The 18,310-nt window shown below is 40.2% G+C and overlaps 1 protein-coding gene across 1 annotated transcript in view; it reads right to left on the reverse strand.

Moving 5' to 3' along the window:
- The window catches only part of samd12 (sterile alpha motif domain containing 12), a 194,180-nt gene that overhangs the window by 157,138 nt on the left and 18,732 nt on the right, over positions 1 to 18,310 (reverse strand). Inside the window, exon 4 of the mRNA XM_055157606.1 lies at positions 317 to 457. Coding sequence (XP_055013581.1) covers positions 317 to 457 — 141 coding nt within the window. The remainder of the gene's footprint in view (positions 1 to 316; positions 458 to 18,310) is intronic.

Consider the following 18,310-nt stretch of genomic DNA (forward strand, 5'->3'; position numbering starts at 1 on the left):
ATGCCTATAAGGTGGAATGTTCAGCAGTTATCATGGTAACACATTGCACACAGTCAAAAAAGTTCTAAGATTGTCTAAAAAATAAAACAAAATTGATTTAAACAACTCATTTTCAGGCGCCTGTGGTCAATATGAGCGTTCATGGTCTTGTTATGGAGTTTAGGAGCACAAATTTAAGTCTAATAAAGCCTCAGACGGAGCATGCCTACAGTTGTCATCACACCCCCGGGAACGATGACGACATCAGCTGCAAAGTATCAATATAAACCTACGATATTTTCCTGTAGTAGTTTGTGAACTGTTGTGTTTTTGGTACCTTGTGTGAGCAGTTGCAGGGTGCGCACCTCCTCCCTCACCCTCAGCTGGAGCACCTGCTGGAGAATGTGTTGTCTCTGTGCCTCCTGAACGATGCCCATCCGCTCCAACTTCCTGTCCGTCAGACGCATCAGAGCCCGCCCTGAAAACAAACACAGACGTACATGCACAAAAGCAGGCGGGTTAGACGGAGGAAATAGCGCTTTGTAGGGCCGTCTAGTCCATTAATAAGGCAATGGTGTCTAAATCGACCAAAATTTCTGGTAATAACAAAATGATTAGTCACCTAAGTTAGTAAGTGATTTTAAGATTTGCTATTTTTTGGTATTTATTTGTGATTAAACTGACTAAACTAAACAAATACAGTGTTTCCTAGTACTTTTTCTGCATAAATAGTAGTTTTTGCAGTTTGTTTTGGGAGCACCCCCCTCTTTTTAGTCACCTAATCGATCAGTAGGACATGTCTTTAGTTGAATAATAACATTTTTAGTCACTTCCTGCCCCTGAGAATTGCTGCTGTTGTATTGTAGTATTATTATTATTTCACTGAAGGAGGGTGCACTCACATTTGGTTTAGGCCCAGTCTGAATCCTAGATTTTGGTTCTGTTCTAGTCCTGATCTAGCACAGGTTTAGTGATGCGTTTAAGCCCAGTTCAGTCCCGGTTATGATCTTGTGGATTTGCTAGTGAACACACCCTCCTCTTGACTCCTGGCTTTTCAAGTTCATCTTCTCTTGGCTCAGTCTGGAGTAGTGGTGACCCATATGCCAAGAAAATCATATCACCATTTCCTTAGAGCCAGATCACAATTTAGATTAAATTCTTAGTATCTTAGAATCTTTTATACGGTCTATAAGAGGTAACTAAATCTCTGCTGTTTCTGAATTGCTACTTCAAGTATCAGTACACAAAACTCACACAATCAGACAGAATGGCCCTTTCCTGATCAGTTTTAGGCCCCATCCACACTAGTACATATTTGAGTCATTTTTGTTGTGGATGCAGTGTTCATCCACACTAATCCGATGGAAAACTGCTCCAGAGATGGAACGATCTGATGCCGCCAGCTCCCTCGAATTCATCTGAGTACAGATCTGATCCAGCACTGCGTGGACGCCTGAAAACATTGATAAGCTGACGTAGAAGCTCTAGATGCCGTACGTATTGGACCACGTCACTGTGACATGCGCCTTCCTGATTCGCTGGGTTTGTGACATCGGTCATGTGACGCTATTGCATAAAACAGTTTAAACAAACCAGAGACAAACGGGCAACAGCTTAGCTAGAACTACCTAGTTAGAAACTACGTGTCTGGATGCAAACTGTTTCCGATACAGTGATACGATGATTTATTTCAGTGTAAACCTAACCTTAGAATGATCTTGATATATATCAGAGATAAGATGAGATATATATGATAAGATGATTATTTTAAAGAAACTTTTAATGGAATGAAAATTATTTTTTTCTTAACCGAAAATATATTTTTTTAAATTACATTTTTAAAACATTTTTGCATTGAGTATCACACTTTTTCATAATATGTTTTGACCCTGTTTGGCAAAACATTAGCATCATCATGGAGACAAGCAGCTGGCAGACCTTCCCTCAGAAAAGTTAGATTGTATAACCTTAAACTAGGTTGAAAAATGTTTAGTATTTGTAGCTTGATGTTTATTTTATTTCCTTTTTCTCTTTTCAATTAGCTTAAACCTTGCTCACTACATATCATTGTGCACAAATCTTGGACAGCTATTGAAATGGTCTTGGCAGTTCTTCTAACGTGAACGCCTTGATTTCTCCTCCGAGACTGTTCCTCTGAATGGATGCTGCTGCTCCTATCCAAAATCATTCATCAGAGCGATGGGTCTAATTCACTTAAGCTGCCTTCTCCAAAGACGTTTAACTAAATCAGGCCTGAACTGCTCCTCCGGGCTGCTCCAGTATTAACAGCACCAGGTGGGCTCCAGCTTTGGACTGTGGGGCTGGACCTGCTTCTTGGACTCTTGTTTTGGGGGGTGCCAGAGAAACACGGCCAGGACAAAGCTGCAGGAATCCAAACTGAGCAGAGTGGAGCACAGCCATGCAGAGAGGGGAGGAGGAGGAGGAGGAGGAGAGGAGAAGGATGAAAAGGAAGAAGAGGAGGAAGAAGAGGAGAAAGAAGTATGGACACATGCTCTCTCTCTCTTTTTTTTTTTTAATGTTATGTTTACTTTTTGTGATATATATATACAGAAGACATCAAATACATAAAGCAAGATATATGAATTAATGTAGGAAAGACAAAAGAAATACATTTTGCATTCAAATTCTTAAACCATTTGCTTTGTTGACAGCGCTGCAAACCCTTGGCTTTCTCTCAATGAACTTTATGATGAAGTGTCCTGAAATGGTTTTCACTTGACAGATGTGCCTCTGACAAGGTCAAGAGTGCCAAAAGTGTAAACCAGGGTTCAGTGGCAGCTGGTGGTATAATTTTTTTAGCAGGCGCCTAGGCAAAAATGATAAATATCTATTATAACTATATGTGTTTTATATATAGGCTATATAGTATTGCCAGAAACAGTCATCTTGGTCACTATTGGTTGAACTATATCCATCAGAGCACAATGCACAACCTGATCAACCACTCACACCCAGCCTTAACAACACAACATAACACACTACACTCAACCAGCCCCAACAACGTCACCGTCACCTACAATAAGAGGCTACTGTCACAACACGAACACACGGCATCAGCGACGGTGAGAGAGAGTTCGCATGCTGAATCACAATAGGTCAAGTGTGTGATAAACGTTTATGAAGACCAATCAGTTGATCTGAGTGCACCCCAAGTTCCACCAAGACGTACTTCAGGGCTGCAATGTAAAGTCATGGGCAGAAGCAATGTACTAACATCATATTCTCTCAAAACTTCAATTAAGTTGCTCCAACTTAGCGAACTCAAAGGCCAAACACATGACTCAAGTAAAGGGGATATGAGAACATTTAACATGATAAAAATAAGTCTCTGCAGATACATGTTAAATTTGAGACAAAATATGAAACATAAAGCCTAAGACAAAATAATGACTTTTTTTTTTTTGATCAAATTATTATCCATGTTATTATTAGCAGTTATATATATTCCAGTTGGCAGTGCATTTTTCTCCCTTTTAAACCCCCACCCTTAAACTCCCTATTGATGGGCATCTACAGTAAACATATGTACACGCACATACAGACACATAAATGCATAAATAGAAAACGCACATATACATATATAATACATATATACAGCATCTACATAAACACCCCTACCCATATACACATATTATATTATATATACATACACATGTATATACACATTTGCACATTTACAAAAAAAGACGCATGTGTTTATATTCCCTCTATACAAAACACGAGCAAATTTCTTCCGTCAAAAGACATCAGCAGAAATTGCGTTATACATACTTATTATGTACCATATATAGAAAGTTGACTAAGAGTATACATATTGTGTACATTCTAATAACATATATTATAATGAAAAATCACCAGGTAACAACTATACAATAGATTCAGATCTCAATTTGATCAATAGATTGGACCAGCAAGAGATGTTTTTGTTTTTTGCTAAATGCATCCACAAAATGATGACTTTATAATTTATTTTTATTCATTTATTTATTTTTATCTAGGTCAAGTTAGGGAGCACCCTCTATTGGCCAGCCACCCCTGCCAAGGTTCAAAGCAAAGGGTGGCTATTTACCTTTTTCTTTTTTTTTTTTGCTTACTACATTTTATATGTGCCCATTCATAATTGTGATGCCTTTGGTGAGAATCTAAAATGCAAAAAATGATGAAAATAAAGAACATACATGAAAAAGTGTGCCAAACTTTTGACTGGTCGTGTACTCTGGTAAGATTTAGTTTGATGATCCACAGATTTCAATGCAATAACTGAGTCCATCTCCTACAGTATATGTGGTAATCTTCAGCAGCACCAACATGCACTTACAGTACTGGAGCCTATTCAGATGTGCTGTTTCACTGTGGGCCCATTTTAATGATGGAGAATTTCAGACTTTTTTATGAGTTTCAAATCTCTGTAGTTCCTCACAAGTCGCTGCAGTAAATTTACGGCTTTAATATTGGAGGTGGAGTTTTGGTGCTATTTACGGCCCCAACCTTCCTCTCCCCGCTGCCTCGGCTGCAATATTAACCACTCACTTTTGTTGACTGCTCTGCATATTTGAAGAGCTTGTAAATGATTTTGAAGCTTCATAAATTATTAGTGACTTTAATCTGCCAAAATGTTAAGAGCATGCTTGTCTGGGCCTCTTGTTTGTTGTTTGTTCCTCTGCTCAGTATTTAGACAGGTATTTCTTTACATTTTCAATATTAAATCACGTCTGTGCCATTTCATTGGTTCTCATAAGCCTGAAGCACACAGAGATAATACCACTGACACAATTTCTCCTTCATTGCTATAGATCACTGCCTGTGGTGATGCAAGGATAGAATTCCTTGTCTGATTTTGATATTTTTGGGGAAAAGTGTATTGTATTTTGTATGGCTCCTGAAATATTTTTATTTAACTTCTGGCTGTGAATAACCTCACTACTCACTGATCTCCACATAAACATCATTAGTTGAGCAATCAGATGTGTTCTTTTGGCAAGACACTTAACTTGAAGGTGGTGACCATTTACCATTTCTCTTGTGTTTGGCTTATTAAGCAGAATCCCATTCATTTAAATGAGGAAGAACAGAACATTTTTGCAGCTAGAATATAATACAGTATGAAATAGTTTGACTTGTGTAAAATGTTCAGTGTTCACATGCACCTTTTCTCTGGGTGCCTTGAAAACAGCTGTGTAGTGTGTCTGGAGGTTATGCAGAGGACATCACAACCTTTGAAACATGAGTGTCACTGGTGAGTAATGACATTATCTTTTGTAAAAGCTCAAAACACGAGGAAAATGTGAAAGAGCTGCTACAGTTGAATAACAAAGATAAAAGCCTACAACTTTACTTAATGTTTAGTTTGTATCTGGCATTAAAACAAGAAAATCGTCGTAGAAAACCAATGAACAGTTAAACTGCTAAACAACAGGGACCCAGCAGGCTGTGCTCACAGACTTTGGGATCACACACAGTTCAACTGAACCTTTCTCTCCTTAAATAACATGTTTCTGAGTCCGTGTGTTGAGGAAATAATTATTTTGGGGGAAAACAATTAACCTTGCACAGCAACATGGAGTTCACAAACTCACAAGAATCCATCTTGGAATGGCCCCGCTGGTGTGATAGGGCCAGGTGGTGGGCGACCAATCACAGAGCACTGAGGTTTGTGTGGAAGCCAAAGGAGAACTGCCCAAATGAACCAAAACTAACTATTTTCAGACTATTGTTTGTGAAAAACATGCAGAAGGTAAGCGATTTGTGGACAGGGAAGATGTCTGTGCTTTTCTCTCAACTAGATTTAGTTTAAATTTCATCCGCTGTTGTGATGCTTCGCCAATCAGATTCAAACAGTCGTTGTTCTGTGTGTTCCGATCACTTTCACTGAGAGCCGTTCCAAATAGATCATGTGTACAATTTAATTGAGAGAGACACACAAATCAATCTAGTGTGAGCCAGGTTAGAAAACAGCTCCACGAACAAAAATGAGGCTGGAAATAGCAAAGAAACAGATGCTGCCCATAGATCTGCCACTTAGTCAGAATGTTGAGGAACATTTTTCTAATAAAATGATGCCAGTGCATAATCTCTATTGAACTTGAGCAATGGGGAATGGCAGCCCAATGCAAAATAATACAACTGATGAGAAATATGCTCGTTTTTCATCACTGAAGAATTAGGATGCGAAAAATATGTTAAGAAATTGAAGAATGCGTTTAAAATAAATCCGTTTTGTTTTTGACATTTTCAACATAGTATAAATCATGTACAGCACCTTTAAAGCATGTTTTCTATGTCATATTGTAGAGAACACAGGAACACTTAGCAGTTAGATTAATGAGGTGTGTGTGTGCTGTAGTCTCGACCCAAAGATGATAAATCTGGAGCTATGACCTGGCAACGTCGCACCTGCTTTGATGAATAGTGGTCTCAAGTGCACTGGGACACACACAGAATCCTGTATAAAACCCAGTATGATTACATGTCCAATAGAAATCCAGGCACAATAGTCATTTCAGCCAGCTCTGTCATTTCACATGTAGTGCTAAAATGCAAGGCTAATTACAATAGAGAGTGGGGGCAATTTGAGAGAGAGACAGTTTTACAAAGAGACCAAATGAAACCCCCACCCTCTCCATGTCACAATCCCACTGCCAACCTCAGACACTGGCATGTTTTGGCAGCTGTGTAACAAACCAGGATGTATTAGACCACTGTTTCTGCAGGTCAAAGAGTTATACAGGTTGAAACTAAAAACAAATGGCATGATAAAATTATAGTGGACTATACTGGCATCATTACAAACCATTTGATTTGTGAAAGCTATCATGTAACTGTTAAGAATATATTTTGTTCTGGCTGCTTATGAGCTATCCAGATGTTGTTTTATGTTATAAATGCATTTCTATGGCTTTTATATTGGTACACTGGGAGTAGAGAAGTATAATACAATGTGGAAAGTGAACCCAAGAATGGTTTTCAGTGGCCTGTGCTCATTGGCACATGGGCCCATACACCGTATTTCTCGGCCCATACACCGTATTTCTCGGACTATAAAGCGCACCAGATTATAAGGTGCAAAATCAATCATGTTGAACTCTCACATTTATTGTCATACATAAGGCATACCAGATTATAAGGCGCATTAAGTGAAAAAAAAAAGTATGACATTTGAGACTGAGACCTTAGCCCAAGCATTAACGATCCATTGGCAGATTGTGGTGTAACTCGCCCGGCGTTGCCTCCCTGTCTTGGTGAATGTGAATTACTCCATGAGACTCATGACTACGGTAGTTGCAGTGCTCCGACAATCCATCAAACCATGTGGCTTTGTAGTAGAGCCCTGCACTGTGCGCGGGACACATTTTGAAAGCTCACTGGGGGCGAGAGTGGGACTGCACAATGCCGGAGTGGACGGGTGGGATGATAAACTGCAGTCCAGCAAACTAAATGTGAGGGTAGTAAGTAAAATAAACAAAATAAAATGATTAATGTAAGCATATCATACATAATTTGTGCTGGATATTTTATTTGGCATTAATTAAAACATTTTAAGCAGCATAAACTTGCAGATCTGGTCCAATCTCGTGCATATATTAAGACACATTTCCGCTTCTCTGTGTTTGACAGATCTTAAGAAAGCGAACATCCCCATCTTGCGGGATTTGCGGTCGGGAGCGGAACAAAATATCGCAGATGCGGATGGGAGTGGGCAAGAAAATTACTATTCTTTGTGGGCGAGAGCGGGTCTGAAAATTCTGTCCTGCGCAGACCTCTACTTCATAAGTCAATACTAAAACATTATGACAGATTCTTGAGCACCATGTACCACATAAAATCGGTTCGAGGTCAGTAAGTACAACCAGAATTAATACATAAGGCGCACCGGATTATAAGGAGCACTGTCCAGTTTTGAGAAAATTAAAAGATTCTAAGTGCACCTTATAGTCTGAAAAATATGGTAAATAATGTTCTCTTCCACATTTACTTCCTCAGTACAGGCTAGTTCCTCTCACCTATGTAACATCAGCAATGTGCATGCCGTAATCTATTTTAAATAATGACAGCTATACGCGCTGATCCTGTGGGTGCTGAGGGGCCAGAGCGCCCACGCAAATCTCTGAGTATCCACCAGAATTTTCCCCAGTGTTAAGCTGACTATATTTTTGAGAGTGCATGATTACAACGAGCCGCAGTGTTTCTCACTCCTCTCTGTGGGTGTGATCTGTGGACTGGGGTCTGTGTTTTCCCTCCTGTGATAATGGTTCGATCCTCGACTGAGTGCAAAACAGGACTCAAAAAACAAAACTTAACTTAATAGCCAACAGGCCAAAACAAATGCTATTTAAACAGAAGCCAAAACAGTCTATTGGGGACATGAAGGCAGAGGACAAGAGCACAAAAGACAATGAGACGAGAATGTGAACAGGCAACACAGTGACAAACTAATGGAGCTGTAAAACTATGTGGACCCGCTGGTCAGTGAAAACCCATTGTGTGTTCACCACTAGAAAGGAAGCTCACGAGAAACATGTGGAAAAATGTGAAGTGTGTGCACGCGTTCACTGAGCACCCACTAGGCTAAGAGCAAGGCTAGGGTAAGTCTTACAAAAAAAAAGTTCATGTTGTGAAAATACAGAAGAATTCCAACAAAATCTGTCCTTGGTGAAGTGGATGCCCTGTCAGCCAAACACAGGCAGTGCAAATTCCCCTCAAAATGCATTGTGTTGGTGCACTAACACTGACCCTCTTTTACATTGTTCTCTATGGGAGAATTCTTTACTGGGAGCTGCAGTACCTGGAGCGGCTACTAGTCTAGCTCTCACTGGGACAGAAGGGGAATGAGGGGGAATGCTAAAAGAAGCCATGTTCGCTTGCCACGCAGTGTCCTGAGCCAGCACAGCCTGTATGTTGGTAAAAATATAATCATTTACATGTGGGTGGCCAAACGATCTTATTTATTGAACATTTTTAACCCCCCCCCCAACAATCATCCAATTACAAATATCCACGCCATTTCTCTCAGAAGCACCCCCGCAAACTCCACTTTTCAAAGTTTCATGACAAAATACATGACATTGTTGACTTAAGTATCCTCAAAGCCATGTACAAAGCAAAGTGCAATGTATTACCTGTAAATATTCAAAGACTATTTGAGATTAGAACAAGCCAATACAATTTAAAAGGAAGCTACATGTTTAAAAAATCCAGATTCAGAACCAAAGTAAAGTATGGAATAGTGTTGACAACAATATAAAAGAATCAAGTCCAATGACGGCATTTAAAAAAACACATAAAATCAAATGCAATGTGTACGTATGAAAACGAAAATCAAGTTGTTGTGCATAAAAGTGAAGATTTCTGTTTACAACTGATTAATAATTGTGCCTGAACTGAAATGTACTGATTTGAAATGTTTAGTAACTATCGGTGTAGATGGATTGTCTTGAAAAGGGAAAAAGGGGCAGATAACATAAGATGACTCTTCTTTCTGCTCCTTTTCATTCATTTCTTCTATGTTTGATGTTGTGACACTGTTGATGTCTTTTTACACTTTATGAATGAAATAAATAAACAACAACAAAAAAAAGTTCCCACCCAGATTCAATATAAGTTGGATGAGGTTCGTTGGAGTGCTTCATCAGTAAGTTTTACACTTGTAACTCCGCATTTATGCATTTTTGGTATTCCAGACTTGCTCATTACCCGCTGCCTGTGCTTTACAGCGTGGCCGATCGAGTCCAATGTGGTGCTCCCGACTTCACACAACCTACCACCAAGCCCCCGACCCACAACGTTCACGCACATTTACCGTGACAGGGACTCCACTGTCACATTACGTCAGCATGTCAGCTCATAAATTCATCTTCTGTGAACACGTTGAAACAATCTGGTTTCATAGTACCTTCTGTTACTGTAAAACCACTGTTATACTATTCTAAGACAATGCTATGTGCTTGTTTTTGCAGTAATACCACATTCTCAAGCATCCAAGACCCACACCATTCATCCACTGAAGACATCGTCCAAAGGAACAGCCGCTGTGCTTATTGGTTTGGTAATCTGCCCGCCTGGATGAAGCGCAGGGAAGCACCGAAGACAGAGCACATTTGGTTAATAACACATAATTACATCATAATTATAACACTATTTTTAACATGTTTAAAGATGGACTATCAAACTTTTCGGGTGGAGGAGGGGCAGTTATAGCCGTCATGCACATTAGGTCAAATCCTGAGGTAGTCCTGACCAGGTCTAGCTCAAGCAACAGCAGTGAAGAATGGGTCAAATGCAGAGGACATATTTCCCCAAAGGGACAATATACTGTACCTTTTATTGACATTTCTCTTACTTAAAGGTTGCATAGAGGATTTTTTAAGCAAAGCAAAATACAGCGACACTCCTTTTTCAAATGTTGTGCATGCATGACATCACCTTCCTCCTCCACAGCTCCCTCAGTAGAAACACCTCCTCCCGCCTCCTTACTCTAGAAACCACGCTTGTTTACAGCCGGTGCGCGTTCAGAATTACTGTTGAAGTGACGTGTCTACATGTGATTTAGCGACCGACGCGTCAGTTTGTAGACCCTTCGTCTGCTTCAGTCACAGTCACTCAGTTTGGCTTCGCTCCTTTTCCCCTTCTCTTCTTCTTTCATCTACCTCAAAAACAGACTTTCTTTTGCAATGAACTGGTCATGGATTCTCGTCTGCCATCGCAACAAACTTTGTGCGAATTGCAAGGAAGCTACAGTTTGAAAAAGCCTCTAAGAACCGCTTGCATAAACTACATAATCCCGCGCACAGGCAAGTCAGTTACACTAGAAATATAAGGAGTTTGATTGACAACCTAACAGCCAATAGATAATGAGGTAGTCTCGTTATCTATTGGCTGATGTTTATCTGCCCTCACTACATCCACAGTTGATAAATTTTCATTCTTTTTTTTTTTTGGTCATCATAATTACAAGGCTGCTGCATCTCTGTAATGGTATTTTAAGCTTTCACTGACAATTTGAAATTAAAAAAAATCCTCCATACAACCTTTAAAAAACATGCATACCTCTACTCTCCACTAATCTGATTTTATTATTTCTTTTTCTTTACTTCTTAAGGTATAACATTGAAATATTCTAATGCTATTGAAATTCATATATCTGATTTAAAGTGACATGAACTAACTTTGACAAAGCTGCGAACTGATGTTTTTATTTCACATTTCATTTCTGTGTCACCCTATTTTAGCGCGGAACGCTACAAAGCCTCAAGCGCGCCCAAATCTCCCTACTGAATACGACTGCACTTCACCTGTAGTGCTTCCTTAAATCTCTGTGACAGCTGGGAGCACATATGTGAGTCCTCTGGGGGATGAAACTTGCGAAGTGCATCTGGCAACCGCATCCCTAATATCTGCCTTACACTGTGTCAAATACAAGTGGAACAGGTGGTGAAACGGGGAGAGCTGGGGTGGAGAGTTCACGTGGGCAGAATTTAAACAGGATTAGAGGGGTAACTTGCTGATGACAACAAAACCTGGAATGTCAGAGCTGATTTTCAATGGAATTCACAGAAAACCTGGTTGGAAATCTTAAAGGGAAGTAGAACGGGTTGATGAAGCACTGAGGAGGTATTGGTTTTAAAGGAGCACTGTGTAACTTTCATGGGGAGGGTCCACCACCTGCTTGTGTCTGTGATGTTGTGAAAGTGTCTGGAACAGGGGTGTAGTGGGCGTGGTATGCTGGGATACGCTGAGATATAAAAAAACAAACAAATATAAAAATAGCTACAACTTAAATGTCAAACCGAAGCTATTGGCAATGGTGAAAACAACCTGCATAGGCTCATGATATCTGCACTACTGTCCTATAGTGACCTGAGACATGAGGGACCAGGACTGAACCTGGACTAAAACAGGACTAAAACATATCTAAACCGGGTCTAAACCAGGTCTAAACCAGGACTAAACCAGAACAAAACCAGAACTGAACTGAAAGGACAGAGGTGCGCCCATGTAGACCATCGGGTGACCGCATGCAAATGGACCGGCGCAGAGCTCCGCACCCCACGGGGCTAAGACCAGCCTTTGTCCAATCGAGGTTTATGTACACACTGCTCTGCGAGCTCGGGGTTCTCTCTCTCGCTCTCAAGTCTAAGATAAGTCCTGGTTTAGACCTGGTTTAGTCCTGGTTTTGTCCTGGTTTAGACCTGGTTTAGACCTGGTTTAGACCTGGTTCTGTCCTGGTTTCGTCCTGGTTTTGTCTTGGTTTGGTCCTAGTTTAGACCTGGTTTAGTCTTAGTTTGGTCCTGGTTTAGTCCTGGTTTAGTCCTGGTTCAGACCTGGTTTCTGGTTTAATCCTGGTTTAGTCCTGGTTCAGTTCTGGTTCTGTCCTGGTTTAGTCCTGGTTTAGTCCTGGTTCCTGGTTTAGTCCTGGTTTAGTCCTGGTTTAGTCCTGGTTTAGTCCTGGTTTAGTCCTGGTTTAGTCCTGGTTCCCTCCTGGTTCAGTCCTGGTTCAGTCCTGGTTCAGGCCTGCTTTAGTCCTGCTGCTTTAGTCCTGGTTCATGTGTTGTAGTCTGTGATTTATGTTCTGTAGGTGATTATGAATGGTGTTAATGTTAATAACATGATTCTGCGTCATTCTGAGTAAAAAAAAAAAAAACATCAAATATTACAGATTTTTACTGGGCTGGCTCCTTATTGGTGTGTGTGTATGTGTCATGAATCGCATTCCCACACTTAGAGAAAAATCCCCACCACACCACTGCTCTGGAATATTCCACAGTATGGTATTCAACATATCCATCTTGTAATGTAGTCATCTTGAATTCATTCTTCAATTATTGAAGAAGCTATATTATGGTGTTTTCTGATCTATGTTATAATGTTGTTTCCTCGTCACAGACATACTTTCATAAACTCCATACACATTCACTAGAATCATTTGAATCATTTCAGCCTTGGAATTGTCTATTTCTACTGAACTAATGTAAAAGGCAGCTGTTACCTTGAAAAATACAGCTTCAAAACAAAGGTGGAACAGAGCCTTTGGAGCTTTGTTGCTTTTATAACATGGCTGAAAGCTCACAAGATCCATTTAGTTTAGTATAGGACTTTACCTGACAAAAGTTGGCGGAATCTTTGGCTAAATGCGTTGCTTTTTAAAGTTGGACTATGGAATTTTTATGATATGTTTGTCAGAGATTTCTAATTTTCCTGGAATTAGATTAGATCACATTAGAAGTCTTTTCAACGCATCCAGACGTATCGACAAAAAGACTGAAATATAAATGGACAAACTAATACAAGAATCACATTTCAGAACATGTTTGTACAGATCTAAACTACAGCGTTATGGCAGTTTTATACAGAATAAGACGATATTTTGTTGCTTGTGGAAGAAACAATGATACACAAAAGTTGCAGCCTTTGCGATTTTCTAATTGTGTCCATTAAACTCACGATATCAGTTTGATTGAGATTCATTCTGCAGCCCTATATCAAACAGCGACTAGGTTAGGAAAAGGAATACACTAGATGGTGAAAAAAGCTGTGAAGTCATGACGCCTGTCTGGGTCCCTTTTGTGGTACAGCACAACAGTAAACAAAGTCGTCGAGATGCATGTAGACGAAGACATACATTCTGTATTGGCAACGATTCCCGAGATCTAGGATTCAAAGCCAGAACAAAGAGAATGTTTGGATGAATTTTATCAAGCGGAAAGACATTACTGCCCTTCTTCCTACAGGATTTGGAGCATTACATACGTCACGACCAAACAGCAGCAATTGGTTAAATAAAAAAAAGTACCCGCCTACCGTCGAGCGAACGAATCCTAATGCTGCGAGATCAGACGGTTTCCACGAAGTGAAACCAGTTGATGAATCAGGCCAAAAACAAACCTATGTCACTATCAATCCTGAATCACTTTATCTTGTTCTATTGCACAAAGCCAAGAAGACACAACCACAATTCTGAGCGTTCTTAATTGGAGTTAGGTACTTTTCCCACAGTGTTCCCATGGTAACAGAGACACAGGTGAAAACTGTACTGTAGACAGATGTTGTGACAGCGACAGGAATTCGGTGTTTAACCTTTGCAGTCAGATCAGTGACAATGAAGCGTGTAAGACGTATAGGTACAAGGAAAAACATGCTACAACACGGACTCTTTTGATCACTATAAGATTAAGCTCTGCAGTTATCAGCTGAAACCTTCATGGAAAACTGGAGAGGTAAAATAAAAAGTGGTAATTATTGTCAAATTAATTCATAAAGTGTCATAAGAAATACAAGTATACAGAAGAACGCACTGTGCTTGTTCACTTAAGTTTCAACATGCACCATATTATGCAAAAATTTTTTCTTTGAGCTTTTAACCAAGTAGTTTGAACAGTTGTTCCGTGGAGTTGCACTTTGCCTCATTAGCAATGGTTTCAGTAATGTGCCCTGTAATTTCACTATGAGACCTCACTAACATGCGGAAAGGTCATATGTTATGCAAAATTGACTCTTGGGAGCTTTAAACCATGTTATGTTGTTACCTCATCAAAAATATACCTGGAGTTGTTTTGTTTCATTTGCACATGTTAGAGTAACCTTTTATTAGTCAACATCTCCAAAGCTCAAAATGTTCTGTTCCACCTTGTGATGTCATGAAGCTGTACGTTAACCTTTCATGCTATCCCTTCCGATTTGTGCTGAGACAAACAAGAGGGCTCAATGCAGCTCCAGGGCTGAAGGATAACGGGACTTCAGGGTTAAACCCCTCCGTTGCTCACTGTGGTGCAGCGTAACAGGGATAAGACAGGATTTCGGGTAGTTGGTACATTTATTTACCAGGTTGGCGCCACCTAGTGCCTCACCTCAATTTCATTTCTCTCCAGCAACTAGGTCAGGAATCAGAATATAGTCGACGGTTTGCAAGAATCCTGGAAGTTGTAGACCGCACACCGGCCAATCAATGAAGAGCTGTGAAGCCATGACGTCAAACTCAATGCCTGTCTGGGTCTCTTTTGTGGTACAGCACACCAGTAAGCAAAGTGGTCGAGATGGATGTAAACGAAGCCAGACATTCTGTGTTGGCAATGATTCCAGAGATCACGGATTTAAAGCTGGAACAAAGAAAATGTTTGGTGAATTTTATCAAGGGAAAATATGTTATTGCCCTTCTTCCTACGGGATTTGGGAAAAGCTTAATATACCAGTTTGCCCCATTAGTGGTGCATTACAAATGTCACAACCAAATAGGAGGAACTGGTTAAATAAAAAAAAGTACCAGGTTACCGTCGAGTGAACGAATCCTAATGATGCGAGGTCAGACGGTTTCCACGAAGTGAAACTGGCTGATTAATCAGGCTACCATTTACTTGCCTCTGTAACAATATTATAGCCAACTTAACCCCAACAAGAAAAGGTAGCTTGATTCGACTGCTTAAAAACATTTGGGAACCACAACAAGCCTGTCTGAAATCAAAAACCAAAAAAAAAACAGGGCATGCGCGGCCTCTATAGGAATGGTGGTGTACAACACACTAAAAGCTTGCTCCCGCAACATGTAGTTTTGAAGTTACAGTTACAGCTCCCTTTTACCTTTTGTTCAGTACAGATTGGCAGCTCTAAGGTGGAAATTATCCAAATGACTCTAGTGAAAGTGTATGGAGTTTTTGATGAGGAAACAACATTCTAGAATAGATATGGAAATGGCACAATATGGACCCTAACTATTTTCCCTAAATAAGAGGTGGTTTCAGAACAGAAACAGAGGCGTATGGTACAACTTCATCTGTTTACAGTTCCATCTTCACACCCAACAGAGCTAATCAGAGCATGTTAACAGGAGCTAGATGACTCATTTGGGTCATGAATGATTATGATAAATATATTGTATACAGTACCCACATTGGGGGGGGTTCAAAAGACAGGTGACAGGTTTGACTAATCATTTTACTACAACACAGTTAAGATCATTATATTTAAGCTTTTTTGCAAAAACATTCACACTCGTTTTTCCAATTTGGACAATGTTGGTTGGAAAATGTTAGCCAGGCTGGTGCTACCTAGTGCCTCTGCTCAATTTCATTTCTCTCCAGCGGCTAGGTCAGTAATCAGAATACACTAGATAGTTTGCAAGAACCCCAGAAGTTGTAGACTGTGCAAAGGCCAATCAACGAAGAGCTGTGTAGCGGGCAATTACTTGGACACCATTGAGTGTTCTGGCGCATTACATACATCTTGCCCAAATAGCAGTGATTGGTTAAATAAAAAAGTACCCGCCTATCGTTGAGCAAATGAATCCTAATGCTGCGAAGTCAGATGGTTTCCACAAAGTGAAACCGGCTGATGAAACAGGCTAGGAAACGTGACATGACACTGTGGAATTCCATAACTGTTACTGTATTTTCCGCACCATAGGGCACGCTCAGAAGCCTCCAACCCCAGCAAAAACGACTGCGCACCCCGCAATCCAGATTGCCCTATACACGAATCCACTCGGGTGTACCAGCATAAGTTCAGTAAACTACAACGCTGCACCACCCACAGTGCACGCAAACACGCACGGAGCAGACAGCGACCGTGCAGCGAAAAACATCCGCAGACACACTCATCACTCCACGCCGACGAGGAACGGAATGGAGGAACGAACCGAAAAAGCGAGTGCAATGTGCCACTTGTAGACACAAAAGAACAACTGAGTCACTGCGAACACGCCGACAATCCAGCGGTCCCAGACAGCACCCTCCCTACACGCCACAATTGAACAAAGCCGAGAGTCACCGTGAACGCGTCAAACAAAGTCCGACTGACCCATCTAACTGTTGTTTCGCTTAAAGACCGGTGCGGTTTATTTGTGAAAAAAGTTAAAAAATAGACCATTCAATGACCAGAATCCAGAGCGCCTAATAGTGCGGAAAATATACTTAACAAATTCATCCATCTATGCATGTACAAAGAAATCATTATCTGACAAAAACAAATATAAGCAAACACCTTTATTTTGTTGAAATTAAGTTTTAATCTGAAAAAAAAAAAAAAAAAGGTTTCTTATGTGTAAATTGTGCGGTATCAGCATGTATCAACTCTCTACTTCCTGTAATTTTCAACATATTTTTCAACTTTGTCACAAATTGCTTCTTGATTGGTGTATAACTATCATCTATATTTACAATAGTTATAATCCCAACGAATGAAATCGAAATTAGAGAATCATAAAAATCTGTCATACATACTTTAAGAACCCTGTCAGAAATTAAGAAGCTACTTGGACGAATGACACAACATATTCACTATGAAACACCTTGTCGTTTGAAAGAATTTAACCTTCTTTTGCTTCATTTCAAAAACAACAAAAACAAAACCTGTCCGAATGACTTCATAGTGCGAACAAACAAAGTACGTATTGTCTGAGTCAAATGAGAGAAAAATAATGCTTTTCTCGAAATCCTTGAAATAAAAACACTACCGGCACAGCATAGTGACACATCTCAACATCAGACTGGATTTTTTTATTCACATCATAAAAATGAATGTACAACTTATTTTAGAAGAGAATTTAAATGAAGGCTACCAAAAGACCTCAAAGGGTTTAATATGTGGTAACTCCCTACAGCATATTTTAAAGGTGCACCGCGCAACTTTTTTGGTGGAGGGTCTGTCACCTTTTTGTCTCCATGGTGATGTTATTGCTTTGCCTGGAATGTTCCACGGTATGACATAAAACACATCTATCACACATTTATTCATTAACTCATAGGTTTCCATTGCTCAAAAATGCAATTCTCTCTGAAAATAGGTTCGCCTCTCCACAGTTCCGACCTGTAATGTAGCCTAGTTGTTTCAATTGAGATACATACGTTATATCTGTGCTTCTCAATTATTTTCTGTCACGCCCCTCGAGGAAGAAGAAAACATTTTGCACCCCCCACTCCACAGAACTACAACCAAATGTGGATAAATTGCACCCTTGCATTCAGTCGCCTACATACGAGAGCAAATGTTTTAGTCGCGTCTCCAAAGCGACTCCCAGGACACATGCAGCATGTGTTCATCCATATTCCACGCTGCGCTCACATGCATCATGAGGCAGTCCGCTCCTGTGTCCTCCCCGTCTTTAAAAATGATGTCCATGTTATAGTTCGGCTGTATCAGCTCCTCTGCTATTTGGTACACCACCTTACATGATGCTTACAGTGCTCGCTGGTTTACTGAAGGAACTAACAAAGCGGGATGATTGTTGGAAATATATGACACGCTTTTGCTGAAAAAAACTCAAGTGGCTTATCAGCATGATTGGATGTAATGTCTTTAAGCGACGCCGTAATTTATTTGACTTCAT

The sequence above is a fragment of the Boleophthalmus pectinirostris genome, unplaced genomic scaffold, assembly GCF_026225935.1.
Source record: "Boleophthalmus pectinirostris isolate CB_2022bp ecotype Guang Dong unplaced genomic scaffold, ASM2622593v1 HiC_scaffold_21, whole genome shotgun sequence".
Classification (NCBI taxonomy): domain Eukaryota; kingdom Metazoa; phylum Chordata; class Actinopteri; order Gobiiformes; family Gobiidae; genus Boleophthalmus; species Boleophthalmus pectinirostris.